At 53.7% G+C, this 21,732-nt stretch overlaps 1 protein-coding gene across 9 annotated transcripts in view; it reads left to right on the top strand.

The window, feature by feature from the left end:
- Positions 1-1,140: 1,140 nt before the first annotated feature.
- The window catches only part of OGDHL (oxoglutarate dehydrogenase like), a 28,057-nt gene continuing 7,465 nt past the window's right edge, over positions 1,141-21,732 (top strand). For 2 of the 9 annotated variants that reach the window (XM_023230128.1, XM_023230127.1), the window contains exons 1-14: positions 4,877-5,184; positions 6,926-7,096; positions 11,096-11,198; positions 11,599-11,714; positions 11,865-12,019; positions 12,868-13,014; positions 14,037-14,127; positions 16,840-17,019; positions 17,152-17,280; positions 18,048-18,227; positions 18,529-18,681; positions 19,270-19,372; positions 19,906-20,034; positions 21,012-21,162. In XM_023230128.1, coding sequence (XP_023085896.1) covers positions 4,900-5,184; positions 6,926-7,096; positions 11,096-11,198; positions 11,599-11,714; positions 11,865-12,019; positions 12,868-13,014; positions 14,037-14,127; positions 16,840-17,019; positions 17,152-17,280; positions 18,048-18,227; positions 18,529-18,681; positions 19,270-19,372; positions 19,906-20,034; positions 21,012-21,162 — 2,093 coding nt within the window. In that variant the 5' untranslated portion in view covers positions 4,877-4,899. Of the gene's footprint in view, positions 1,188-1,321; positions 1,548-1,733; positions 1,775-4,876; positions 5,185-6,925; positions 7,097-11,095; positions 11,199-11,598; positions 11,715-11,864; positions 12,020-12,867; positions 13,015-14,036; positions 14,128-16,839; positions 17,020-17,151; positions 17,281-18,047; positions 18,228-18,528; positions 18,682-19,269; positions 19,373-19,905; positions 20,035-21,011; positions 21,163-21,732 lie in introns of those variants that run through there. The other 7 variants (XM_023230130.1, XM_023230129.1, XM_023230132.1 and 4 more) reach the window with 7 other exon arrangements.

Below are 21,732 nucleotides of genomic sequence, written 5' to 3'. Positions count from 1 at the left end.
CTGAAGCTAGCCAAGTCATTTTTGGTGCTTGTGTCCAAAGAATTCCCAATGAACCCTGCCCTTCTGCACCAGATAAAATTTTACTCATCCTTCAGGAACCAAGTCAAGTGTCCGTTTACTCACTCATTCATTCACTCAACAAATATTTACTGAAAAATACCATAAGCTAGTGCTGTGCTAAGTGCTGAAGATTCTTGACCACATGAATCCCTAACTATCTCCAAATAAAGAACTTCTGGGAGATTTCAGGTGCAGAAGTTAGTTGTATTCCTTTCTTCGTGGCACTCTGTCAGCATTGATCTGGGTAATTGATTAATTACCTAATATCCACATTCCCCATCCTCCTCCCCCGACAAGCAACCATATTAATTGGTTTGATATGTATTTGAAGGTATTATTGTGAAATGCATACTGTAATTTTGAGATTAAAATTCAAGAGTGCAATAATCCAGGAGAGAGTTGATGGCAACTTGAACCACAGGTGTGTTAGCTTCCTATACAAGAAATCCTTGCATTTAAATGAGAACAAAACCCAGCAGAAAGCTGAAAAAAAATACAACAGAAAACCCCAAACTAACAAACAACGTAAGATGCAAATCGCTAATAACGAGAGAAATGCAGATTAAAACAATAATAGCACATTGCATCTGCTATTTTGATAATAATTAGAAAGCTGATCTCTATCCCAGAGAAAGTTCCACGCAGGATCCTAAGGGAATGTGTATGAGGAAGTTCATTGCAGCCTTGTTTGTGGCCACGGGGTGGTGAGGACAGCCTGGGTCACCATCACTGGGAGGATGAATGGGTAAAACGTGTATCAGATTTGGGGTAAGCACTTTTCACGCATTATCTCATCTTTCTTTCAAAACATCCCTAAGGTAGTGGAACTTTTCATAGCATTCCCATTTTACAGACGACAAAACAAAACCTATCCTCTCCTACACACAAAGGCTGCTTGTCCTCTGGTACATTCGTCCTAGTTTTAGAACGAACACACGGGGTTCAGGGCCTCAGCCCCATCCTGCGGTCTCAGAGGGGGCGTCCTCCTTTCGGCCGTGGGCGACCTCGGGCCTGGGCCGCCAGCACCGCGGACAGCGCCAGGCGCAGGGCGGGGCGACCATGGAGACGTCACGACGCGCGGAGTCTGAGGGGCGCGCGCCCGTGGGCGGCTGCGTCACGTGATCCAGGTAATTGGCACGGTGCGCGCGCACCCCTTCCGCGCAGCCCCCTGACCTGCAGCCTCCGGACCTGGCTGCCCCGTGGACCCCGCCCGCCTGGTGAGCGCGGCGACCCGCCCCTTCCCGGTCCCAGGGCCGCTGCTTCTCCTGCCGTTCTGGGGACGGGCGCCGCAGCTCCTCTCTCCCGGGTCCTGGGGCGCCGCTGCCCGCAGTCCTGAGCCTGGCCCGGCCGGGGGGAGGGGGAGGAGGAACAGACCGTGACCTTGGCTCCGCCCTTGACTGGCTGCGGCCTCTCCCGGGACCCCCAGCCCATCGCGCGCGTACCACCCGGCTAGTCCAGGGTCCTGCGCAGAGGAGCGGGCGCTCGCGGTGGGTTTCTTCAGCCCAGGGACTGCCGACTGCCCCGCGCCTTCTGTGGCCAGGGGAGGGCCCAGGGCTGCGAGAGCTGTGCCGGGGATGGGGAGGGTCAGCGCTGTGCGCCTGGCAGGACCCGCAGGCAGCTTCAGACTTCCAAGGACCCTAATAGACGGTTTTAACCGCGGTCTCCGATCACAGATGAGAAAACTGAGTCCCGAGAAAGGGCGGCATGGCCTGAGGTCGCTGCTAGCATGGAAAGTGCTTCTTCTGCCCCTAGGGAGATGTGGGAGGGTGACGGGGTAATCCCGAGGCCACAGCAGGCTGCAGTACGCATTCGCCGAACCGAAGAGACCCCTTTGACGCCCCTGGGCCGCCTGGCTCAAGCAGGCGCTAGCATCCCCTCCCCAGTGTCTTGGAACAGGCCCCATCTAATTAGAGTTGCGGTTTGTTGCTGAGCAAAGCTCATCCGCTTCTCAGAAAGTGGGGTCAGAGTAGACCTGCTGCTGAGAGAATCCAGGCTCTGCTGCTGCCCAGCTTGGAGGGCCCTCTGGGGAGAACCCTTCCCGGCCTCTGTTTACTGATCTCTGCAATGGGTGCATTAGGGAAGAGTCCTCACTAGGGCACCCCAGACAGGGTCGTGTGTAGGGGAGTCTTAGTGGGCATGGTGTCGGCAGTTTTCTGGGGTTGGGTTGAAGTTCTGAGATTGGGTTGGGTTGGGGATGCTCTGTGACCGTGTCTTCAAGAGAAGAGATCCCCAAGAGATACCCAGGGCGATTCTGCTGGAGTCTGGACTCGGCAGGGGGTTGCACAGGGTACCTGACTCTCACTCCTTGCTGCTGTCTTTGACTGTATGGGCAGGAACTAGCAGGGCTGGCTTGGGCTCTGGCTCTAGATACTGAGCCCTCATGCCCTGCTGGGATGCCGGTGGGGGTGAGTGGCAGGCTGCCCTCCTGCCAGGCTGGGTCAAGGCCACAGCAATGTCCAGTGGCCAACCCAGACTGTTTAGTGTTTATAAAACACAGTGTTCCTGCACCGGGCCATTCTGGACACAGCCAGACTTTGTCCCTATCTGGCCCAAACTGCCCCATTCTCCTGTGGGGGTGGGAGTGGGGCTGGCAGAGGGAGCAGCTCTGACTCAGCTGATGGGAATTGCATCGCTAAGAGAAATCTGGCTTACATCTTGACTGCAGTGATCAGGGCACAGTCCCTGGAACCACACACAGCCCTGTCACTCTCTAGCTTAGCCTCTTGCACCTCAGTTTCTCTGTTTATAAAGTGAAACTGATCTGAGTGCTCACCCCATAGGATGTTGAGAAGGATTAAATGAGCACAGTATCTGTCCCAGAATCAGTGCTCCCAATGGTGCCTATTATGTTTTTTCCCATGACGATGGTCTTAATATCTAGTTTCCTTGCCATAGACTGGGGATGATAGAGCGTCCTGGGTTGTTGGATTCTTTTTGATGCTCCAGAAGACTCTCCCTGATGCTTCAGGAGCTCCTGGGCCCAGTGGCCAGCTGGGCTGGCACAGACTTCTGTTTGCCCAGTCCTCTGGGATAGTCAGAGGCAGAACAGGAGTTGGAACCCTGGCTGCCTGACCCCAGAGCTCATGCCTGGCGCTTGGGGAGGTCCTGCTTCCAGAGGAGCCGGCCCTGAGTGCCCCGCACTCTAGGGCTTGGCATCACTGGCTGGTGGGCTGGGCCACATGGCCCGAAGCCTCAGGGGCTGAGGATGTGGGAGGGAAACTTAGGGCACTCAGAGGCTCCCAAGCTCACCTCCCTCCTCCCTGCAGTGGAATCTTTTTTGTTTTGAAATTTTTCTCTGTTCAGGCTTGCTGCTGGTTGCCCCAGGAGCCTGTCCTCCTTCCATCAAGGTGACATTACCCCTTTCCTCTGGCTTATGTGAGTTAGAGGGAGGGCTGTGCCCTGCCCTCTGGTGAGGCCTGACCTTTTGTGGAAAGTCCAGCCAGTGAGTTCCTGGTGACGTGGTTGAGCTGATGGCAGGGGTGAGGCAGAAGGGTGCAACAGGTGGCCTGTTGGCTGAGCACACCTGACCAGGAGCATTGGCTCAGGGCCCGGCCTGGGCAGTACTTGGGAGCTAGTTATACCCCAGAATGCACATTTTCTGGAGCCTGAGCTGTCCAGGGGTAGGGGACTCCTCCTGCGTGGGTGACCCCTGGTGGGGTGGTTCTTGCACCCAGCTTACAAGCTGGGCAGTCTGGGCAGGAGGGCATTAGCTGGTGTTGACGGGGAGCTCTGTCCAGGCAGTGGCTGTGCTGGAGCAGAGGAGGGGGTTCTGCTCACAGTTGGGTGGGGAACAGAGGTCCCACTTTACACATCATGTGTAGGATGAAGTGGCAGGGGTGATCTGGGACCTCAGCGGGTCCTATCAACCCCTAACCTGCCTGGATAGGGAGAGTTGGGGGTTCTTCAGGATTGGCAGAGGCTCTTAGAACTCTTACCCTCTGAGGAATGGAGAAAGTACCCATCACTGAAAGCCCAAGATTTGGGTATTTTCCCTGGGAAGGCACAGGTGACAGAGTGAGGTGAGATGAGCTGCAGGGCCTGGTTCCCCCTGGCCTGGGTGGGTTTCCAGTCTGTAGCTGCCTGGGCTGTTAGCTGTCTTGAGTGGCACTGGTCCTGGGTGTAAGCTCTCAAGGTGTCCAGAGTATGGGAGCCAGGGAGGGCAGCTCCAGTCCAAGGGCTGTGCTGGGCCCGGGGCCTGCCTTCCATTCTACTCTTCATGCCCCTCCAGACCTTAGCCCTTCCTACAGTGAAGTGGGGCCATTGTTGGGCCTAGTGTCACCATCCTTCTGTCTGGGCCTGGGAGAGAGGGCACTCTGGGCCAGGATCGCAGTCACAGGGAGTCACTGGTCACTTTTGGTCGCAATGACTAGAGCCACAGACCTCCTGAGATACTGTGTCTCTATCATCCCCTGACACCTGTGCTCATTGAATGTTTTTGTCCCTGCTTTTTCCTGACCATGCATGACACACCTGGCCCCTGGAGGACTCCCTGCCCTGGTTCTAGGGTGGTGGGCCTGTGACCCACTCCTTCTTGGTGGTACTCCCTGCACCTGCCCTGTGGCTCTCTGAGTGGGCTCCAGGACCTAGGTTGGGTGCTCCCTGAGGAAGGGCCTGGGTTCATGTCTCTGCACAGGCTTTGGGGGCTATCAGGGAAGAAGTGTGGTCTGGATGTGTGGGGCACAGCAGTGCTGGGGCTCAGGGCTGTTCGATATCTGTTGATGGAGTTTACTGAGCTGGGGGCTCCCACCAGACAGTAAGCCCAGGGAGCTGGGAGAGTGTCACATTCCCAGTCTCATCACTGCCTAGCCTGGCACCATCTGCCCAGTGGGATTGACAAGTATGAGCAGACAGTGGCTTGGTAGAGCCTGTTCCTGTCTTGGTCCTGTCGTTTATGCCTCTCCTTCATTGCCTGTGTCCAGAATGAATCAGCTGAGGCTGTTGCCGTCCCGTCTTGGGGCACAGGCTGCGAGGCTTCTGGCCGCACATGAAGTCCCAGTGTTTGGCTGGCGCAGCAGGTCCTCCGGGCCACCGGCCACCTTCCCAAGCAGCAAAGGTGGAGGCAGCTCCAGTTACATGGAGGAGATGTACTTCGCCTGGTTGGAAAACCCCCGGAGTGTCCACAAGGTCAGCACCCCCACCCTGCCCTGGGCCACTGCAAGGGAGGGAAGCCCCCAGGCTGTGGCAGGGCAGTGGGGAGAAGCAGCTTGCTTGCTGTGTGATCCTGGGCAGGTTTCTTTGCCTCTTAGGTCCTCAGTCATCAAAGCCTGTTGCTTTCCAGTTGCTGGATCAGGCAGTGGGCGGTGGTTTTGATGGAGAGGCCCTGGCCATGCCCTGCTCTGCCACACCTGAGCCCTGCCGTGCCCCTTTTTCATGCTCTGCTGTCTCCATATGCCCCCTTGTATGTAATTAGGGACATACATGTTTGTGTATGTATTGATCTGATAAGATAAACGCTTGCTGATGGTAAAGAAAAAAATTAAATCAGATGGGAGGATGAAAAGTGAAGTTGCTCTCTGACACCTTCACCTGTAGTGGAAAGCAGTGCAGTCATATATAGCCAGAAGGTATAAGAAGTTACACAGTCAGAAAGCTCCCTCCTAATCTAGCCTCGTCTGCTCAGTTCCTGCTGTCCTCCAACTTAGTGTCATCTATATCCTTTCAAAGACTTGGCATTAGGTAAACTTACTGCAAATGTTAACTCTGGATTTGTCTCCTTTTATGCAAAAGTAACCTGTAACACATACTATTTTGCTCCCTGCTGTTTCGCTTGGTGATGTATCTCCAAGATCTTTCCACATCAGTACATAAAGAGCCTCATTGTTCACTCTGTCCAGCTGTGTAGTATTCCATTGCATGTATGTTCCACCCCTATTCCTGCTGACAGACATCTGGTTCATTTCTAGTCTCTGGCTGTGGCAAACAGTGCTGCAATGCGTCATCTTACACCTTCATCATCTTGCACCTGCACAGCCATCTATAGGATAAATTCCCCAAAGTGGAATAGTTGGGTCCAGGAGTGGCTGTGTGTGTAATTTTTTGTTTTTCTTTGAGACGGAGTCTTACTCTGTCGCCCAGGCTGGAGTGCAGTGGCACAATCTCGGCTCACTGCAAGCTCCGCCTGCCAGGTTCATGCCATTCTCCTGCCTCAGCCTCCCAAGTAGCTGGGACTACAGGCGGCCACCACTGTACCTGGCTAATTTTTTGTATTTTTAGTAGAGATGGGATTTTGCTGTGTTAACCAGGATGGTATCGATCTCCTGACCTTGTGATCTGCCCAGTTCGGCCTCCCAAAGTGCTGAGATTACAGGCGTGAGCCACCGCTCCTGGCCTGTGTGTGTAATTTTAATGGGTATTGCCAAGTTGCTTTCCATGGAGATTGTACCAACTGAGCCTCCCACCAGTGCCGTATGGGAGTGCACGGAAGACAGCGCTTTTACATTGTTTTTCTGGAAAACACGTGCAAATGCCTGTAGGTGTTCACATCTGCTTTTTGCTTCTACACAGAGAGTAGCAGCCATACGTCCTTTTCTGCTTCGTTCACTTTAAAACATATCTTGGCAACATTCCGTATCCACAATACCGAATGTACCTTTTTAAAAAAGACTATGTAATCTTCCACATTCTAAATGTAAAATCATTGTTTAGCCAGTTTTCTATGGATAGCCATGTAGGTTGTGTTCACATTGTCATTTTTATAAACAGTTCTGCAGGGAACATCCTTGTATGTACATCTAGGCACCCTGGGAAGACCCTGAGAGCTGTGGTCCTCAAGGAAGACCTGATACTCCCTGGGGCCCCAGCCTGGTCCACCCCTGGCTCTTCCCAGGCCCTGACCTGGCTGCGTTCTTGCTTCTGCCCTGCCTAGTCCTGGGACAACTTCTTCCGGAAAGCCAGCGAGGAAGCCTCTTCTGGCTCTGCTCAGCCATGGCCCCCTTCTGTTGTCCGTGAGAGCAGGTCTGCAGTCTCAAGCCGGACCAAGACCAGCAAGTTAGTGGAGGACCACCTGGCCGTGCAGTCCCTGATCCGGGCCTACCAGGTGAGGGGCAACTGAGGCACAGCCTGAGAGGCTGCACTGGCTTGTGGGGTGTGGCCAGGCACTGAGGGGAAGGGATCTCAGCTCCAACATCATCTCCCCAGAGAGCCCTTCTCCTTGTCCTGTACTGAGCGGCACCCACTTCTCTAGCCAGTCTTTGCCACATCACCATTCAGAGCACTTACCACCTGCTTGAATTTTTTTTGTGCATACTGACTTGTGTGCTTGTGGTCTATCCCTTGCACACACCATGCCCCAAGTACGTGGAGGAGCACTTAGTAAGGGATCAGTTCCAGAGCCTGTTGAATGAGGGGTGAGTAGATTAACCCTTGTTAATTCTGTTTTCTCCTCTAGAATGGGCATCCCAAGAACACAGGGACTGATAGAGGAGGTGCCTAATTCATGTTTATGGAATGAATGGTTCAGTAAACAATTCTCCCCCACCAGTTGCTCCTCCTGGAGCTGGGCCTCTGCTCTGTCAGAGACCCAGTGATGGTCTGTGTTTTTGGTCTTCATTGGACAGGACTAATTGGAGGACTGCTGTGGCGTTCAGGCCATAACAAGCATAATCATTTGGAATATCTCTGGGAACTGCTGGTAGGAGGTATTCCGTCAGGGAAATGTGAGGCAGAAGCAAGCCACTGCAAGGCTAGGGTACAGGGGGGCATTAGCAAATGGAAATGATACTTTGCTTCTGAATGAGGTGCCCAGTGTGTGGGATGGAATGGAGTTCCCCGTACACCACCTACCTGGGAATGAAAGAGGGAAGGTGTGCAGGGTTGGGCTCCCTTGCTGGCCTGAGGACCCATCAACTGTGGGCCACCTGGGAGCAAACAGCAGCTAGTTGTATTGTGTCTTTCCTGGCTGGCTGAAAGAAGCAGTGATCTAACCCTTGACTTCAAAAATGACGAACAAGGATGTAAAACTGTGTATTAAATACAGGGGAATGTTCAGGGTGCTGCCAGAGAGCCTTATCTTCTAAGCACAGGTCTCAGCCCTTCAGTAGCTCTTTGTTCTTTGATTAACCAAAATGAGGCATTAGTTTTCCTGGCAGGGTGGCCTCTGGATTCAGGTGTGTTGCTCTCTTGTGCCTGGTGTGGATGAGCTCCCACCAGAAGGGCTGCAGCCCCTTACAGGCCAGTAGCAGGCACAGCTCTGGTTAGAATCACCTGCACACTGTACTGAAAAAACCACTGTATTGTTACAGGCATATTTAAACATATAAAAGGCAGAAGGATAGTGTGGTGAGCTCACCACCCATCAATCATGACCAGCCTCGTTTCCTCAATTTCTCCCTTAGTCCCCGCTCACTGCTGGATTATTTTGAGGCAGATCCCAGATACAGCATTTCATTCATTGAACATTTCAGTATGTATGTCTAGAGAAAAGGACTCCTTAAAAAAATGTGCCATGATACCATTATCACATCTAAACATAATAATGCCTAATATGAAATATGCAGTTGATATTTGTGTTTGCCTTTTGTCCTGTGCTTTCTTTTTTTCTTTCTTTCTTTTTTTTTTTTTAGACGGAGTTTTACTCTGTCACCCAGGCTGGAGTGCAGTGGTGCAATCCTGACTCACTGCAACCTCTGCCCCACGCGTTCAAGTGATTCTCCTGCCTCAGCCTCCTGAGTAGCTAGGATTACAGGTGCTTGCCACCACGCCTGGCTAATTTTTGTGTTTTTAGTGGAGATGGGGTTTCACCATGTTGGCCAGGCTGGTCTTGAATTCCTGACCTCAAGTGATCTGCCCGCCTCGGCCTCCCAAAGTGCTGGGATTACAGGCGTGAGCCATTGCGCCCAGCCTGTGCTTTCTTTTTACTGCTTGTTTGAAGCAGGATCCAGCTAAATCCACAGGTTGCAGTAGGCTGATGTGGCTCTTACGTCTCTTGTACTTTGCAGATTCCTCTCTGTTTCTTTTTATGATATGGAAAAACCAGGTGGTTTGTCCTGTAGGGTTTTCCCGAGTCTGGATTTTGCTGATGGCTTCCTCATGATGTCATTTCATCCATCCCATTATCCCATGTAATTTCTGTACTTTGACAATTAGATCTAGAGGCTCGATCCCATAGACATTTGATTTTTTTTTTTTTTTTATTTTTCAAAATCAGCTTCCTAGTGGTGATGGTGATGGCAGTTAGCAGCTGTGGATAGTGATTTCCTAGATCCATTAACTCAGTAGGGGTTGCAAAAATGGTGATATGCCAATTCTGTTTTCACTTCTTTATAAACTGAAGTCCTGCTATCAGGAGAAACTTCCCTTTGTTAACTCTGTTTATCCTGAGGTGCAGATTGTGTGGGAAAGACAGGATCACTGCTTGATTTTTTCCTTTTATTCACTGATTTTCAAAATTATGAGGTGATTACCTAGCACACTCCAGAAGTGACTAATGAAAGTTTATCTTCCTTTTTTGGATTCATATGAATACATGAGTGTAAGCATATTTGTTGAATTTCAATCTGCTGTAGATGTACTGTCCTTACAGTTGCTGAAAACCTCTTCTTATTCCCAGCACTCGTGGTGTTTGAACACTGCTTTGATGTCAGTGTAACAAGATGCTCCAAGCTGAGCTTGTACATTTCTGCCTATTCCAGAACTGTCCAGGTCTCTGGCTGTTTCCTGCTATTGGTTTGATCATTACTTCTGGGCCATTTCAGGAATCAGAGCCGGGAAAGGGTTTTTACTGATGCTTCTAGCGTGCTGTACATATGGGATTTGGGGTTTGTCCTTGACCCTGTCAATCTTATGGCACCATTGGCTTTTAGAGATGCCAAAAAGATGCCAGTACAATGGCTTGTTTGATTTCCCACAGCCCACATGCAACAATATTAGAATAACAATTTTTTTTTTTTGAGATGGAGTTTCGCCTTGTAGCCCAGGATAGAGTGCAGTGGCACGACCTCAGCTCACTGCAGCCTCCACCTACCAGGTTCAAGCGATTCTCCGGCCTCATCCTCCCAAGTAGCTGGGATTACAGGCATGTGCTGCCACACCCAGCTAACTTTGTATTTTTAGTAGAGATGGCGTTTCACCATGTTGGCCAGGCTGGTCTCGAGCTCCTGACCTCAGGTGATCCACCCACCTCAGCCTCCCAAAGTGCTAGGATTGCAGGCGTGAGCCACTGCGCCTGGCCAGCATAACAATTCTAACACTATTACGACTGATTGGTAATAAAAAAGACTTTATGAATTTTTTTGTTTGTCTTTAGGGAATATTCCATTAGTCAGTTGGGATAGTTTCTCTCTGTGTATTTATGCCACTAAGTGGACGTATTTATGCATTTGATTCGTTTCACTTTCAATTTTTAAGACTTAATTTTGTTGTATAATAATTAAAATATTTACAAGGTTTGAAAGTCAAATCTTCAAAGCAAGATAAGTTCTTGCTTACAACTCTGGCTTCTAGCCCTGCCTCTCTATCCTATTTTGTCGCCTCCCCTAGATGATTATTTGTTTTATGTTATTTTTTTTTATGATTTGCCCTTCTAATGCATATATTTATTTGTGTCTTCTCTTTCTTAGATAATGGGTAGTTCACCATACACACTTTTCTAGAATTTGCTTTTTGGCTTAACAATATTTTTTGGAGACTACCTTGTAGTATCAGATGGGGATTTTCCTTCTTCCTTTTAATGGAAAATCCTGGAGTGCTCCACTGTGTGGATCGCCCATATCCATGTGCCAGTCTCCTGCTGATGGACAGTGGGGAAGTTTCTAGAATTTCACCATTACTAATGGCACTGCAGTGAACACCTTCACGCATAGGTCTTTTTCCTATTTTTGCCAGGTGCATGTTGTACTTCTAAACCAGGCTGAGCTCCTTCCAGCTTACTGGCTATGGCTGGGTCTTCTAGGCAGCAGTGAAGTGGCTATGGGGCAGAGACATGCGGAAGCTTAACATTTGGAAATGGGAAGAGCGGGGCTGGGGCCCAGAGCCTCACCCTGGAGGAGGTCTGTCCAGCTGGATCCCAGCCCCACCCTACCCTTTTCCCTCCTCCCAGATCCGTGGTCACCATGTGGCGCAGCTGGACCCCCTGGGCATTCTGGATGCAGACCTGGACTCCTTTGTGCCCTCAGACTTGATCACAACCATTGATAAACTGGGTAAGACTGGGGACACTTCCTCAGGACAGCTATAGCAGTGCCGTGTGGGTGGCCCAGTAAGGGGCACATGGGCCCAGGGGACATCCTGATCCTTGGGAATTCATGGAGCCCAGGGAGCAGCCCACAGGGCCTCCTTTCCACCTTGCCTGTGTACTGCCTGTTATTCCTGAGAAGGACACCCGCCTGCCACCTTCCTTAGCTTGTGTCCCATATGTTCAAGCCTGAGAGGCTTGTCCTCCCTGCCACCCTGGGCTCACTCTCACTTCTGCTCCCCAGGCTGGACCCAGAGGGAGGGCACTGGGGAGACTGGGAGGTCTGGTGAGACTGCAGGACTCCACCTGGGCCTGACCCCTCTCCCTCCACTCTGCTGCCTGGGGCTCGGCCACGCCTCCTTCTCCAGCCTTCTATGACCTGCAGGAGGCTGACCTTGATAAGGAGTTCCAGCTGCCCACGACCACCTTCATCGGGGGCTCTGAAAACACCCTCTCTCTGCGGGAGATCATTCGACGCCTGGAGGTGAGCACAGGCGGGTGTGTGGGGCGCGGCTGAAGCAGCTCGTCGGAGCTCGCCAGAGGACGGGAAGGCACTGCCTTTTTTGTTCAGACAGCCCGGATGTTAGCCATCCCTCTTCCCCGCTCCTCATGGCGTCCCAATGTGTCTCCCCAGAACACTTACTGCCAGCACATTGGCCTGGAGTTCATGTTCATCAACGATGTGGAGCAGTGCCAGTGGATCCGGCAGAAGTTTGAGACCCCTGGTGTGATGCAGTTCTCCAGCGAGGAGAAGCGGACACTGCTGGCCCGGCTGGTGCGCTCCATGAGGTTGGCACCACCCGGAGGGCCAAGTGGCTGGAGGTCCTGCTCCAGGGCTTTACGAGATGTCGCACGCCCTGCCTAAGAGAGCAGGAGGGTACCACAGGAAGGCAGAACTGGATCGGCCTCACCGCTGGCTGCAGGGAGGAGAGTTGGGACCAGGTGTTTAGGCAGTTTGGCCAAGAGCTGGCCCAAGGCAGAGCAGGTCAGGTGGGCAGGGATGAGGCTCTAGAAGAACAAGATAGCAGGACACTGAACAAGGCCAGAAGTGGCGGGAAGTGGCTGTGGGAACGTTTGGGCGGAAAGTTATCCCTCCCTGGTGTGGAGTGAATGTGGCTGCATCACCTGTCTGCCCACTGGACTTTTCTGAAGCTGGGTCCCGCAGGGCTGCAGGGCTAGGGGAACACCTGACTCAGCGGCTGGATGCAAAGTGGATTCCTGAGCAGTGAGGTGTGGCCTGGAGTTTGGATTCAGCTGGGTGGAGATCTTTGGGACTTGGTGAAGAGAGCCCTTGGAGTGTGGCAGGAGGGTAGTGGGCTAGGAGTGGGTGGGTGGTGGCCTGTGGGAGAAGCTTGGCTGTGAGGAAGAGAGAGGGTGGCAGCTGGGAAAGGGTGTAGGCAGAGGCCTTTGGTTCAGCCGGGAAGATTCCCAGCCTCCCCTAACCCTGTGTTCCTTGCTGGGTGGGACAGGTGTGGTATCCATGGTGTGCCCTGGACCATTTGACAGAAGGAGGCTTTGTGACTTCCTCTGTCCTGGACAGTGCTCAGCTCTGAGCACTCATGAACAGTCCCTGTGAGCCCCAGTCCCATCCCTCTCCATCCCTTTCCCTCTCCTCTCCCCATCCTCTCCCCAAGCAGGTTTGAAGACTTCCTGGCCCGGAAGTGGTCCTCAGAGAAGCGGTTTGGCCTGGAGGGCTGTGAAGTGATGATTCCTGCCCTCAAGACCATCATCGACAAATCCAGCGAGATGGGGATCGAGAATGTCATCTTGGGGATGCCACACAGGTGGGTCCCCCTCCCCGCTGGCATCTTGCCCATTCTCTTCCAGCCCAGGGGACAGAGGTGGGAGGGATGAGATGGAAATAGGAGCAGAGGTGTTGGTGGGACCTGGGAGAGAGGTGGGTTTTTGGACAGTTCTAAGTCCCTGGGCCTGGCCTTCTCATCACAGAAATTGCCAGGCACTCGGCCAGAGTCACCTGGGGCCGGGTACTAACCAGGTTATCAGGCACCCTCTCTCCCTGGCCATGTTGCTGCTGTCCCTAGCAAGGGTGAGATCTCAGAAAGGGGTGCAAAGTGCTTCTTGAGGTTCCTGTGAATAAGGAGAGGTGGAGGGGTTTCTTCCAGGGAAGGGAGGGCAGGGCCTGGGCAGTTGTTCCCAAGTTGTGTCTCCCACAGGCGGGTCTGTGGAGATGAGCCGAGGGTCTCTGACCTGGCTGCAAGCTGACTGCATGTTTCCCTTGACCTTGATGAAGATCTGGGAGGCTTGCTTAGCAGTGGGGCTTTACCTCTGAGCTGGAGCCTGTGAGGAAGCAGGAGGGGGAGTGCAGCCTGGGGGGCGGAGACCTGTGTGGCTGGGGTCCTGCTGAGTGGGTGTGTGCACGTGTGCAGAGTGGCCTGTGGGAAGGGCCCTGGGCCTTTCCTGTGACCAGGGAGCTGCTTGTGCTTGGGCTAGCCCAGGACCGCATCAGCATGAGGGCATCCAAATGCATGGTGCAGGGGTCCCCATCTGTGGCTGGCCTGCCAGGAACTTGGGGTTTGTCTGTCATGGGGGGCCTGGGAATGCCTAGTGTCTGGTCAGAGGATTAGGCAGAGCTGGCCGAGTGACCTGAGGCAGCAAGGAAACACAGGACTTCAGGCCTCGGGCCATTACAGCAGCAGGAGAGGATGGTGCCTGGTAATCGGGTGGCCTGAGGAGGGCTCTGGGCATGAAGGGGCTGTATTAGGCCAGGCCAGGCCTCCACAGTGGGGGAGGGAACCCTGAGGCCTACGGGCTTTGCCAGGTGAGAGCCCGGCCCCTCTGGCTCCAGGGGCAGGCTGAACGTGCTGGCCAACGTGATCCGCAAGGACCTGGAGCAGATCTTCTGCCAGTTTGACCCCAAGCTGGAGGCGGCAGACGAGGTGGGTGCCATGCTCAGGTCCCGGCACCCTTGGAGAGCTGGGTATTTGAGAGGTGAACTGGGGAGGGGCTGGACTGGGAGCTTCCGGGCTGCGATAAACCTTGAGATGGATGCATGTGGAGAAGCCAGCGAGAGGCTGGGTGTTTGCCTGAGGCCCCTAAGGCTTTTGGGAGCAAGAGCTGCAGTCTGTGGTAGCTGGGAGGGCCCTTGGATAATCTGGGTTAACCTCCCTGTTTTGAGCTAGGGAATCTGAAGCCCAGAGACGCAAAGTCTTGCTGGAAGTTGGCTCAGTTCTGCTCATGTGGCTGTGCCTCCATGTCCAAAGTCCTGTCCATCAGCCAGGAATGACTCCCTTGCTCGTTTGTTTGCCCAACAGAGCCTTGGGCTGTGTTGGTGAGGATGGTTTTCTTTTTGTTTTGTTTTGTTTTGTTTTGTTTTGTTTGTTTTTATTTTTTTTTTAATTTTTTTAATTTTTATTTTTTTATTATACTTTAAGTTCTAGGGTACATGTGCATAACGTGCAGGTTTGTTACATATGTATATATGTGCCATGTTGGTGTGCTGCACCCATCAACTCATCAGCACCCATCAATTCATCATTTATATCAGGTATAACTCCCCAATGCAATCCCTCCCCCCTCCCCCCTCCCCATGATAGGCCCCATTACCCATCGACCTGCTGAGGAAATGTTCCTGTGCCCACCCCCTCCCTGGGAGGCCTTGGCCAGGCCTTCAGCCCAGACTGCCTAGCCTCTTTCTTTCGTTTTCTTTTTGAGACAGAATTTTGCTCTTGTTGCCCAGACTGGAGTGCAATGGTGCGATCTCGGCTCAATGCAACCTCTGCCTCCCGGGTTCAAGCGATTCTCCTGCCTCAGCTTTCCAAGTAGCTGGGATTACAGGCATGCGCCAGCATGCCTGGCTAATTTTTGTATTTTTAGTAGAGATGGGGTTTCGTCATGTTGGTCAGGCTGGTCTTGAACTCCTGACCTTAGGTGATCTGCCTGCCTCGGCCTCCCAAAGTGCTGGGATTACAGGCATGGAGCCACCACTCCCGGCCAAGTGCCTAGCCTCTTTCAAAGTCCTGCCCATCTTCCCTTTCAGTAGCTCTGTGGGTCCTCTGGACAGTGAGCCTGTCACTCCCTCCTCTGTGTCCCTTTGCTGTCAGGACTGTCTCTCCTGCTGTCTCCAACCTGCTGCCTGTGTGTGTGTGTGCATGTGTGGACCCATACCTACTGGCTCCTAGCCTAGGTCTTTCTGACATCCTGTTCCTTTTGTTCTAGCACTTTCAGCCTTCTAAGCCTCAGTTTGCTCTTCTGTAAAACGGATAAAAGCGATGAGTCAAAGATGTGTGTATACTGGAAAACTTGGCCAAAGGATGTTTAAAATGAAATTACTATTTTTTTTCAACTGAAAAAGAAATTTGATCATTGTAAAAACAACAAAACAGAACAACAGTTATACAATGAGAAGATGTTCCTCAGTGAGACTCCATTCTTGTGGCCAATTTTGTTTGTGTGCTTCTGTTGTGTTTAGGTGTGTACTTCTAGAAACATTTCATGTTGATACTGACAAACCTCTTTGTCTAGCACAGCTTTATTTGTAAGAGGCCATGGGCATAGCCGTGACGCCAGGTGGCACCTTGCTGTTTTCACTTAACAAGTTGTCATTGTTTCCTGCCTGCACACAGGCTTCTTACAGCTAGAGCATCCCTTGTGCTGGGCCTTGGGTTGTTCTAATGAGGGTCCTTGCACATGTGTGAGCGAGTTTATCTGTTAGATGGTGTTGGAGCAGAGCAGTGACTGGAGCTAAGGGGGTGGGACTGAATGACCCTCCCAGGAGCTGGCAGATGTCAACAAGCCCATCCACAGTGTGTGACGGTGCCAGAGCCCTCACCCCACTTCCTCCCACATGCTCTCGAATCCTTTCATCTTTGCCAATATGATAGGTGCAAAAGAGGATTTTGTTGTAATGCATTTCTTTGTTATGAATTCAGTTGCTTATCTTTTCACATGCTTTTGAGCCATTCGTATTTTTCTGTAAATTCCCACTTGTGGCTTTTGCTCATTTTCCTGTGGAGTTTTTGGGCTTTATCTTCCTGATTTGTAAAAGCATTTTGTACATTGAGGGAATTTGCCCTTTTCCTGCATTTGTTCATGAATGTTTTTCTCAGCTTGATATGTTTCCCCTATCGCTGGGTGGGGGTTTGCTCCCCCATGACAAAGTTGTTAGAATTTAGGTGTCTTGTATGTTTTCGGTCTTAGGATATTGTGTAGAATGCTGTAAGTCTTCCTTGCTTCAGGATCGTAAAATGTTGTGTGTCCCTCATTGCTGCCCTTGGTGTGAGGAGTCGGGGGATTCAGCTTCAGTGTTTGCCGGCGGCCTGGCCGAGGGTCTCCGCACTGATGCCTAGGCCCTGCCCTTCTCTCCCTGTCTTCCCTGCCGCTGGATGGCCTTCCCCACTCCCATGCTCTCCTGCTCCGTGGTCAGTGTGCAGAGAGGCTCTGAGCCAAGGCCCAGGGTCCCTGTCTTCCTCCCTCGGGCCAGTGAGGAGGGGCAGTGTGATGAGGAGAGAGGGGTCAGGGACGGCTTGGCCCTCCGAGGCAGTGGGATCCGGGGATGTGCCAACCTGACTATGGGCTGCAGTGCCTGCCTGTTTGTCTACCTGTCTGGTGTGGGAGGGGAGGATCCATCATGTTCCCACTTCCACCTTCAGGGCTCCGGGGACGTCAAGTACCACCTGGGCATGTACCACGAGAGGATCAACCGTGTCACCAACCGGAACATCACTCTGTCACTGGTCGCCAACCCCTCCCACCTGGAGGCAGTGGACCCTGTGGTGCAGGGGAAGACAAAGGCAGAGCAGTTCTACCGTGGAGACGTCCAGGGCAAGAAGGCAAGCTCACCTGAGAGAGCCCCGAGGACCTGGGCCCTGCACGGTGGGCCCAGAGGGCTAGGTCCTGGGTCTCCACAGTACAGGTGCGGGGCTGGGCTACGCAGCCCCTCCTGGCTCACACCTGCCCTGCAGGTCATGTCCATCCTGGTTCATGGGGATGCCGCCTTTGCCGGCCAGGGTGTGGTATATGAGACCTTCCACCTGAGCGACCTGCCCTCCTACACAACCAACGGTACCGTGCACGTCGTCGTCAACAACCAGGTGAGCATGTAGGCTCCACGCTGGGTCTCACAGTGTCAGCATTCCTGGAAATCCAGGAAGTAGCTTGGGGGGAAAGTGAGATGCTTCTGGCTCTGAGCCCACTGCTGTGCTGCTTACCAGGCAGGACCCTGATCTGCCCAGCCTTGGCATCCTGGTCTGTGAAATTGGGGGACACAATAGGGAGGGATAAGCAGGGCTGGAAAGACCAAAGGAGCACCTGTGTGTGAGTACCTCATGGAGGCTGGCTGTGTGCAGCCCTGCATTGGCAATCTTAGACACAGGGACCTTGGTGCCCTTTCTCTAAGGCAGCTGAGCTTCTAACAACTCATCTGGAGTTTAGAAATCCCGGTGTTCATTGCCTTATTTGCATTAAGTCACGTCATCTTCTGTGAACATCCTATGAGGTAGGAATTTAAGTGAGCCCTTTTTATAGATGAGGAAACAGGCTGTGGGAATGTAAGCACCTTGCCCCAGGTTGCAATTAGCAGTTTTTGGGACTGGGATTTTTCAGGCCTGTGTTCCTCACTACCAGTGTGTCAAAGTGACTGGCAAAAAAGAGCAGGCTCCACCCGGCTGGTGGTGTTGCTGTCTCCGTGGGAGCCGTTGCCGTGTCCAGTTGTGGGGCTGCTCACCATCACCCTGTTGTGTCCCACATCCCCCCGGGCACCTCAGGGGACCTTGAGCATCCCCCTGCTCAGTCCCCAAGGCTGGCGCCTTCTATCTCACTCTAAGCAGAGAGGCGCAGCAGGTTTCTCCTGCCTCTGCAGATTGGATTCACCACAGACCCCCGAATGGCCCGTTCCTCACCATACCCCACCGACGTGGCCCGGGTGGTCAATGCACCCATCTTCCATGTGAACGCCGATGACCCAGAGGCTGTGATATATGTGTGCAGTGTGGCAGCCGAATGGAGAAACACTTTCAACAAAGATGTTGTCGTAGACCTGGTGGGTCTGGGGACTGAGGCCAAGGCATGGGTGGGTGACTCATCTCTGCTGTGCTGAGCCAGCCTGGTCTTCAGCATCTTCAGCACTCAGGGCTGGGAGTGCTTCTTGGATGAGAGATTTGTGCCACCAAGAGCAATCTGTGCAAAGGCCTGAGATGGGACACTCATTCGGTGATAAGTGATGGTGGAGCTCAAAGGGCTCCCAGTGGGTGTGCCCTACCTGGATATTCCCCAATTTTGCAGCAGCTACATTGAGCACATAGCGTAGGGGAGGGCATGAGCCCCTCTGGCTGCTCCTGCAGGTCTGTTACCGCCGGCGCGGCCACAATGAGATGGACGAGCCCATGTTCACCCAGCCACTCATGTACAAGCAGATCCACAGACAGGTGCCTGTGCTGAAGAAGTATGCAGACAAGCTAATTGCCGAGGGCACGGTCACCCTGCAGGAGTTTGAGGTGGGCAGGCAGGCTGCATGGGCACCTAGGACAAACTGCGTGGGGACCTGGGGAGGGGTTGTAGATGTTACCAGCCCAGTGCTGAGCCCTAAGGATTTAAAGAAGTAGCCACTGTGGTCCTTGTCCCCAAGAGGCCCCAGTTACCAAAGGGGACCAAGAACTAAGGATGCAGTTACAGCCAGGTGGGACACGGTGGGTACTGCAATGTGGGGGAAGCCCAGCCTTGAGCAGGCGTGCAGGAAGGCTTCCTGTAGGAGGCGGCCCTGAGCTAGGGTTGTCCCCAGGATTATCTATGGAGTGTTGGTCCTTCCACCTTCATGGAACTTTGAGAGCAAGGACTACAAGTTTCCGCAGTCTTCTCCGATCCCCTTGCTGAGCATACTGCAGGCCTGCCCAGCCTCGGGGTACCCGTGCAGGATCCCCCGAACTCTGAGACTTTGGCTTCTAGCCATGAGGTCCCTACTGACCAGAGACAGAGAGTTCTAGAAGAACTTGGTAACGGGGACCAGGACTTATGAGTCCTAGTGGACTGGGCCTCTGGCTGCCCAGGGCTTTGCTGCTCTGTCCACACCTTCCCCCTGATTCCAGGAAGAAATTGCGAAATACGACCGGATCTGTGAGGAGGCTTATGGCAGGTCCAAGGATAAAAAGATCCTGCATATAAAGCACTGGTTGGACTCCCCCTGGCCTGGTGAGCGAGCAATGTGTGGCTCAGACAGACTACCCTGGGCCTTGAGGTCTTGCACTGGGATCAGGACTGGAATGGCCCTAGGTGACGGCTGTCATTGCCTAGTCTAGAGGCTGCAGGCTCTATCCCTGAGGTCCTAAAGCTGTGTGGGGCCGATTCCTGCAAGTCAAGGAGAACATTGCTCTCTGAGCATGGATGGCCAGGTGCTCACTGAAAAGGGAGGGCACAGCCAGGTGGGAGAAGGGAGAGGAAGCCCTGGGCACTGGATACTTGAGTCCGAGGTGCTCAGAGGGCCTTCCTGGGGGCAGGGTTAGAACAGCTGTGACCCTGGGGCCCAGAGGTGGGTGTTGGGCCTGTGGGGGAGTTGCAGCTGTGGCTGTCCAGCTGTCACAGGTCCCAAGGGTGGGCTCAGGGTGAGTCCGAGTGACAGTGGAGTTTAGGAAGCCATGGGCCCCTCAGTCCTGGGGAGGCAGGCTGGCCAGGGGGATCAGAGGCCACCACTGACCCAGTGTGGACGGAGCCTCTCTCCCTCTCAGGCTTCTTCAACGTAGATGGGGAGCCCAAGAGCATGACGTGCCCAGCCACGGGGATCCCTGAGGACGTGCTCACCCACATCGGCAGCGTGGCCAGCTCTGTGCCCCTGGAGGACTTTAAGATCCACACCGGTGAGGTTGCTGGGCAGGCTGCAGCCCAGGCTGCTGTCCCCACCCCAACATTGTGCCTCGAAGGGAGGTTGGTTGGGATGCAAGAGAGATGGTGTGTCGCATTCCCGCTCAGTCTGCGGTGGGTCCACGTAGCTCTCGGCACCTCGTCTGTGCCTGTGACAGTAGCTCTTCTCAGGGTGGGCGTGGTGAGCTGGGCAGCTCCAGTTGCCACACTCCCAGCTGGGTACCAGTGACAAGTCTTAGGTTGGGTTTTCAAAATGACTTTGCTGGGGTGTCCCTGGGTCAGGCAGGAGAGCAGGAAAGCAAGGACTCCCATGCAGGGGCTGGAACGCAGCCTGGAACTTGGGCAGGATTCTGCAGCTGAAAGGACAACGGCTTGCCGGGGCCTGGACCAGTGACTGCGGGCAGCCACCCACTCCGGGGGCCCCTTGGCTGGGGCCACTGTGACCTTTGCCTAGGAAGTCCGGAGGGTCCCCTGTGGCTGTATTGAGGTGCTACACACCCTCTGACCCACCTGGAGGAGTTCTGAGGGGGTTCCCTTACATTTTGTACCAAGACCGAGCGAGTGCCCTGGGGCAGCTGCTGACAGCGTCTGGGGCATGTGCCCGCTCTGTTTGTCTGTTAGCCTCTGTGTGTGGGGCCAACAGGAGCACAGCATAGGCCTGGGGACTTGGGGTCAGATCCGAGTACCTTGACAGCTGTGTAATTTGAGTAAATGACTCCGTGCCTGATGGTGTCTGGAACGAGGCCAATGCTCGCCAAGTGGTACCTGCTCCACCTCCCCACGGGCTCAGGGTGGCCCCTTGTCTCAGCTGGAGGAGGGATGCCTGGCCCTGGGCCCTCCTGCAGCATCCTTGCCCTCCAGCTACATCAACAGACGGCTGCCCTGCTTTGTGCGGGGTGTGTGCTGAGCACCTACGTACCCCCGCCAGAGCTGGCTGTCCCGTGGCCTTCAGGCCAGCACTCTCCTCCCACAGGCCTCTCTCGCATTCTGCGGGGCCGTGCGGACATGACCAAGAACCGGACAGTGGATTGGGCGCTGGCAGAGTACATGGCCTTTGGCTCCCTGCTGAAAGAGGGCATCCACGTGCGGCTCAGCGGGCAGGATGTGGAGAGGGGCACGTTCAGGTGAGCGCGGTGGGGCTCAGCATCCGCACAGGAGACCTGGAGCAGAAGCTGGGCCTGGCTTGGGGATCCCAAGGGGGGCCTTTGTTGGGGTGGGATCTTCACAGCATCCCTAGCCCCTGCCCTCTGGCGGCATTATCAGAGGGCCACCTTGCTGACCCCCCAGGGTGTGTGTGCAGAGCTTACTACTGGGCCCAAGCTGTCCACTGAGGTCAAGCTTGTGGCCCTCTGTGGTGCTTAGGATCGTGTGTGTGTTGGGGGGTTGTGTGGTGAGTGTGGGGGAGTTGTGTGTGGTACGTGTGTGTGGTGTGTGTGGTGTGTATGTGTGTGTGTGGTATGTGGTGAGTGGGGGGAGTGTATGTGGGGTTTGTATGGTACGTGTGTGTGGTGTGTTTGGTGTGTGTGTGGTGTGGGTGTGTGATGTGTGTGTGTGGCGTTTGGAGTGTGTATGTGGAGTGTGTGTGGGTGTGGTGTGTGTGGATGGGGTGTGTGTGTGTGTGGTGTGTATGTGGGGATGTGTGTAGTTTGTGGTGTGTGTGGTGTGTATGTGGTGTGTGTGTGGAGTGTATGTGG

Source organism: Piliocolobus tephrosceles, chromosome 9, assembly GCF_002776525.5.
Source record: "Piliocolobus tephrosceles isolate RC106 chromosome 9, ASM277652v3, whole genome shotgun sequence".
NCBI lineage: Eukaryota > Metazoa > Chordata > Mammalia > Primates > Cercopithecidae > Piliocolobus > Piliocolobus tephrosceles.
This window is presented reverse-complemented; position numbering and strand designations above follow the sequence as displayed.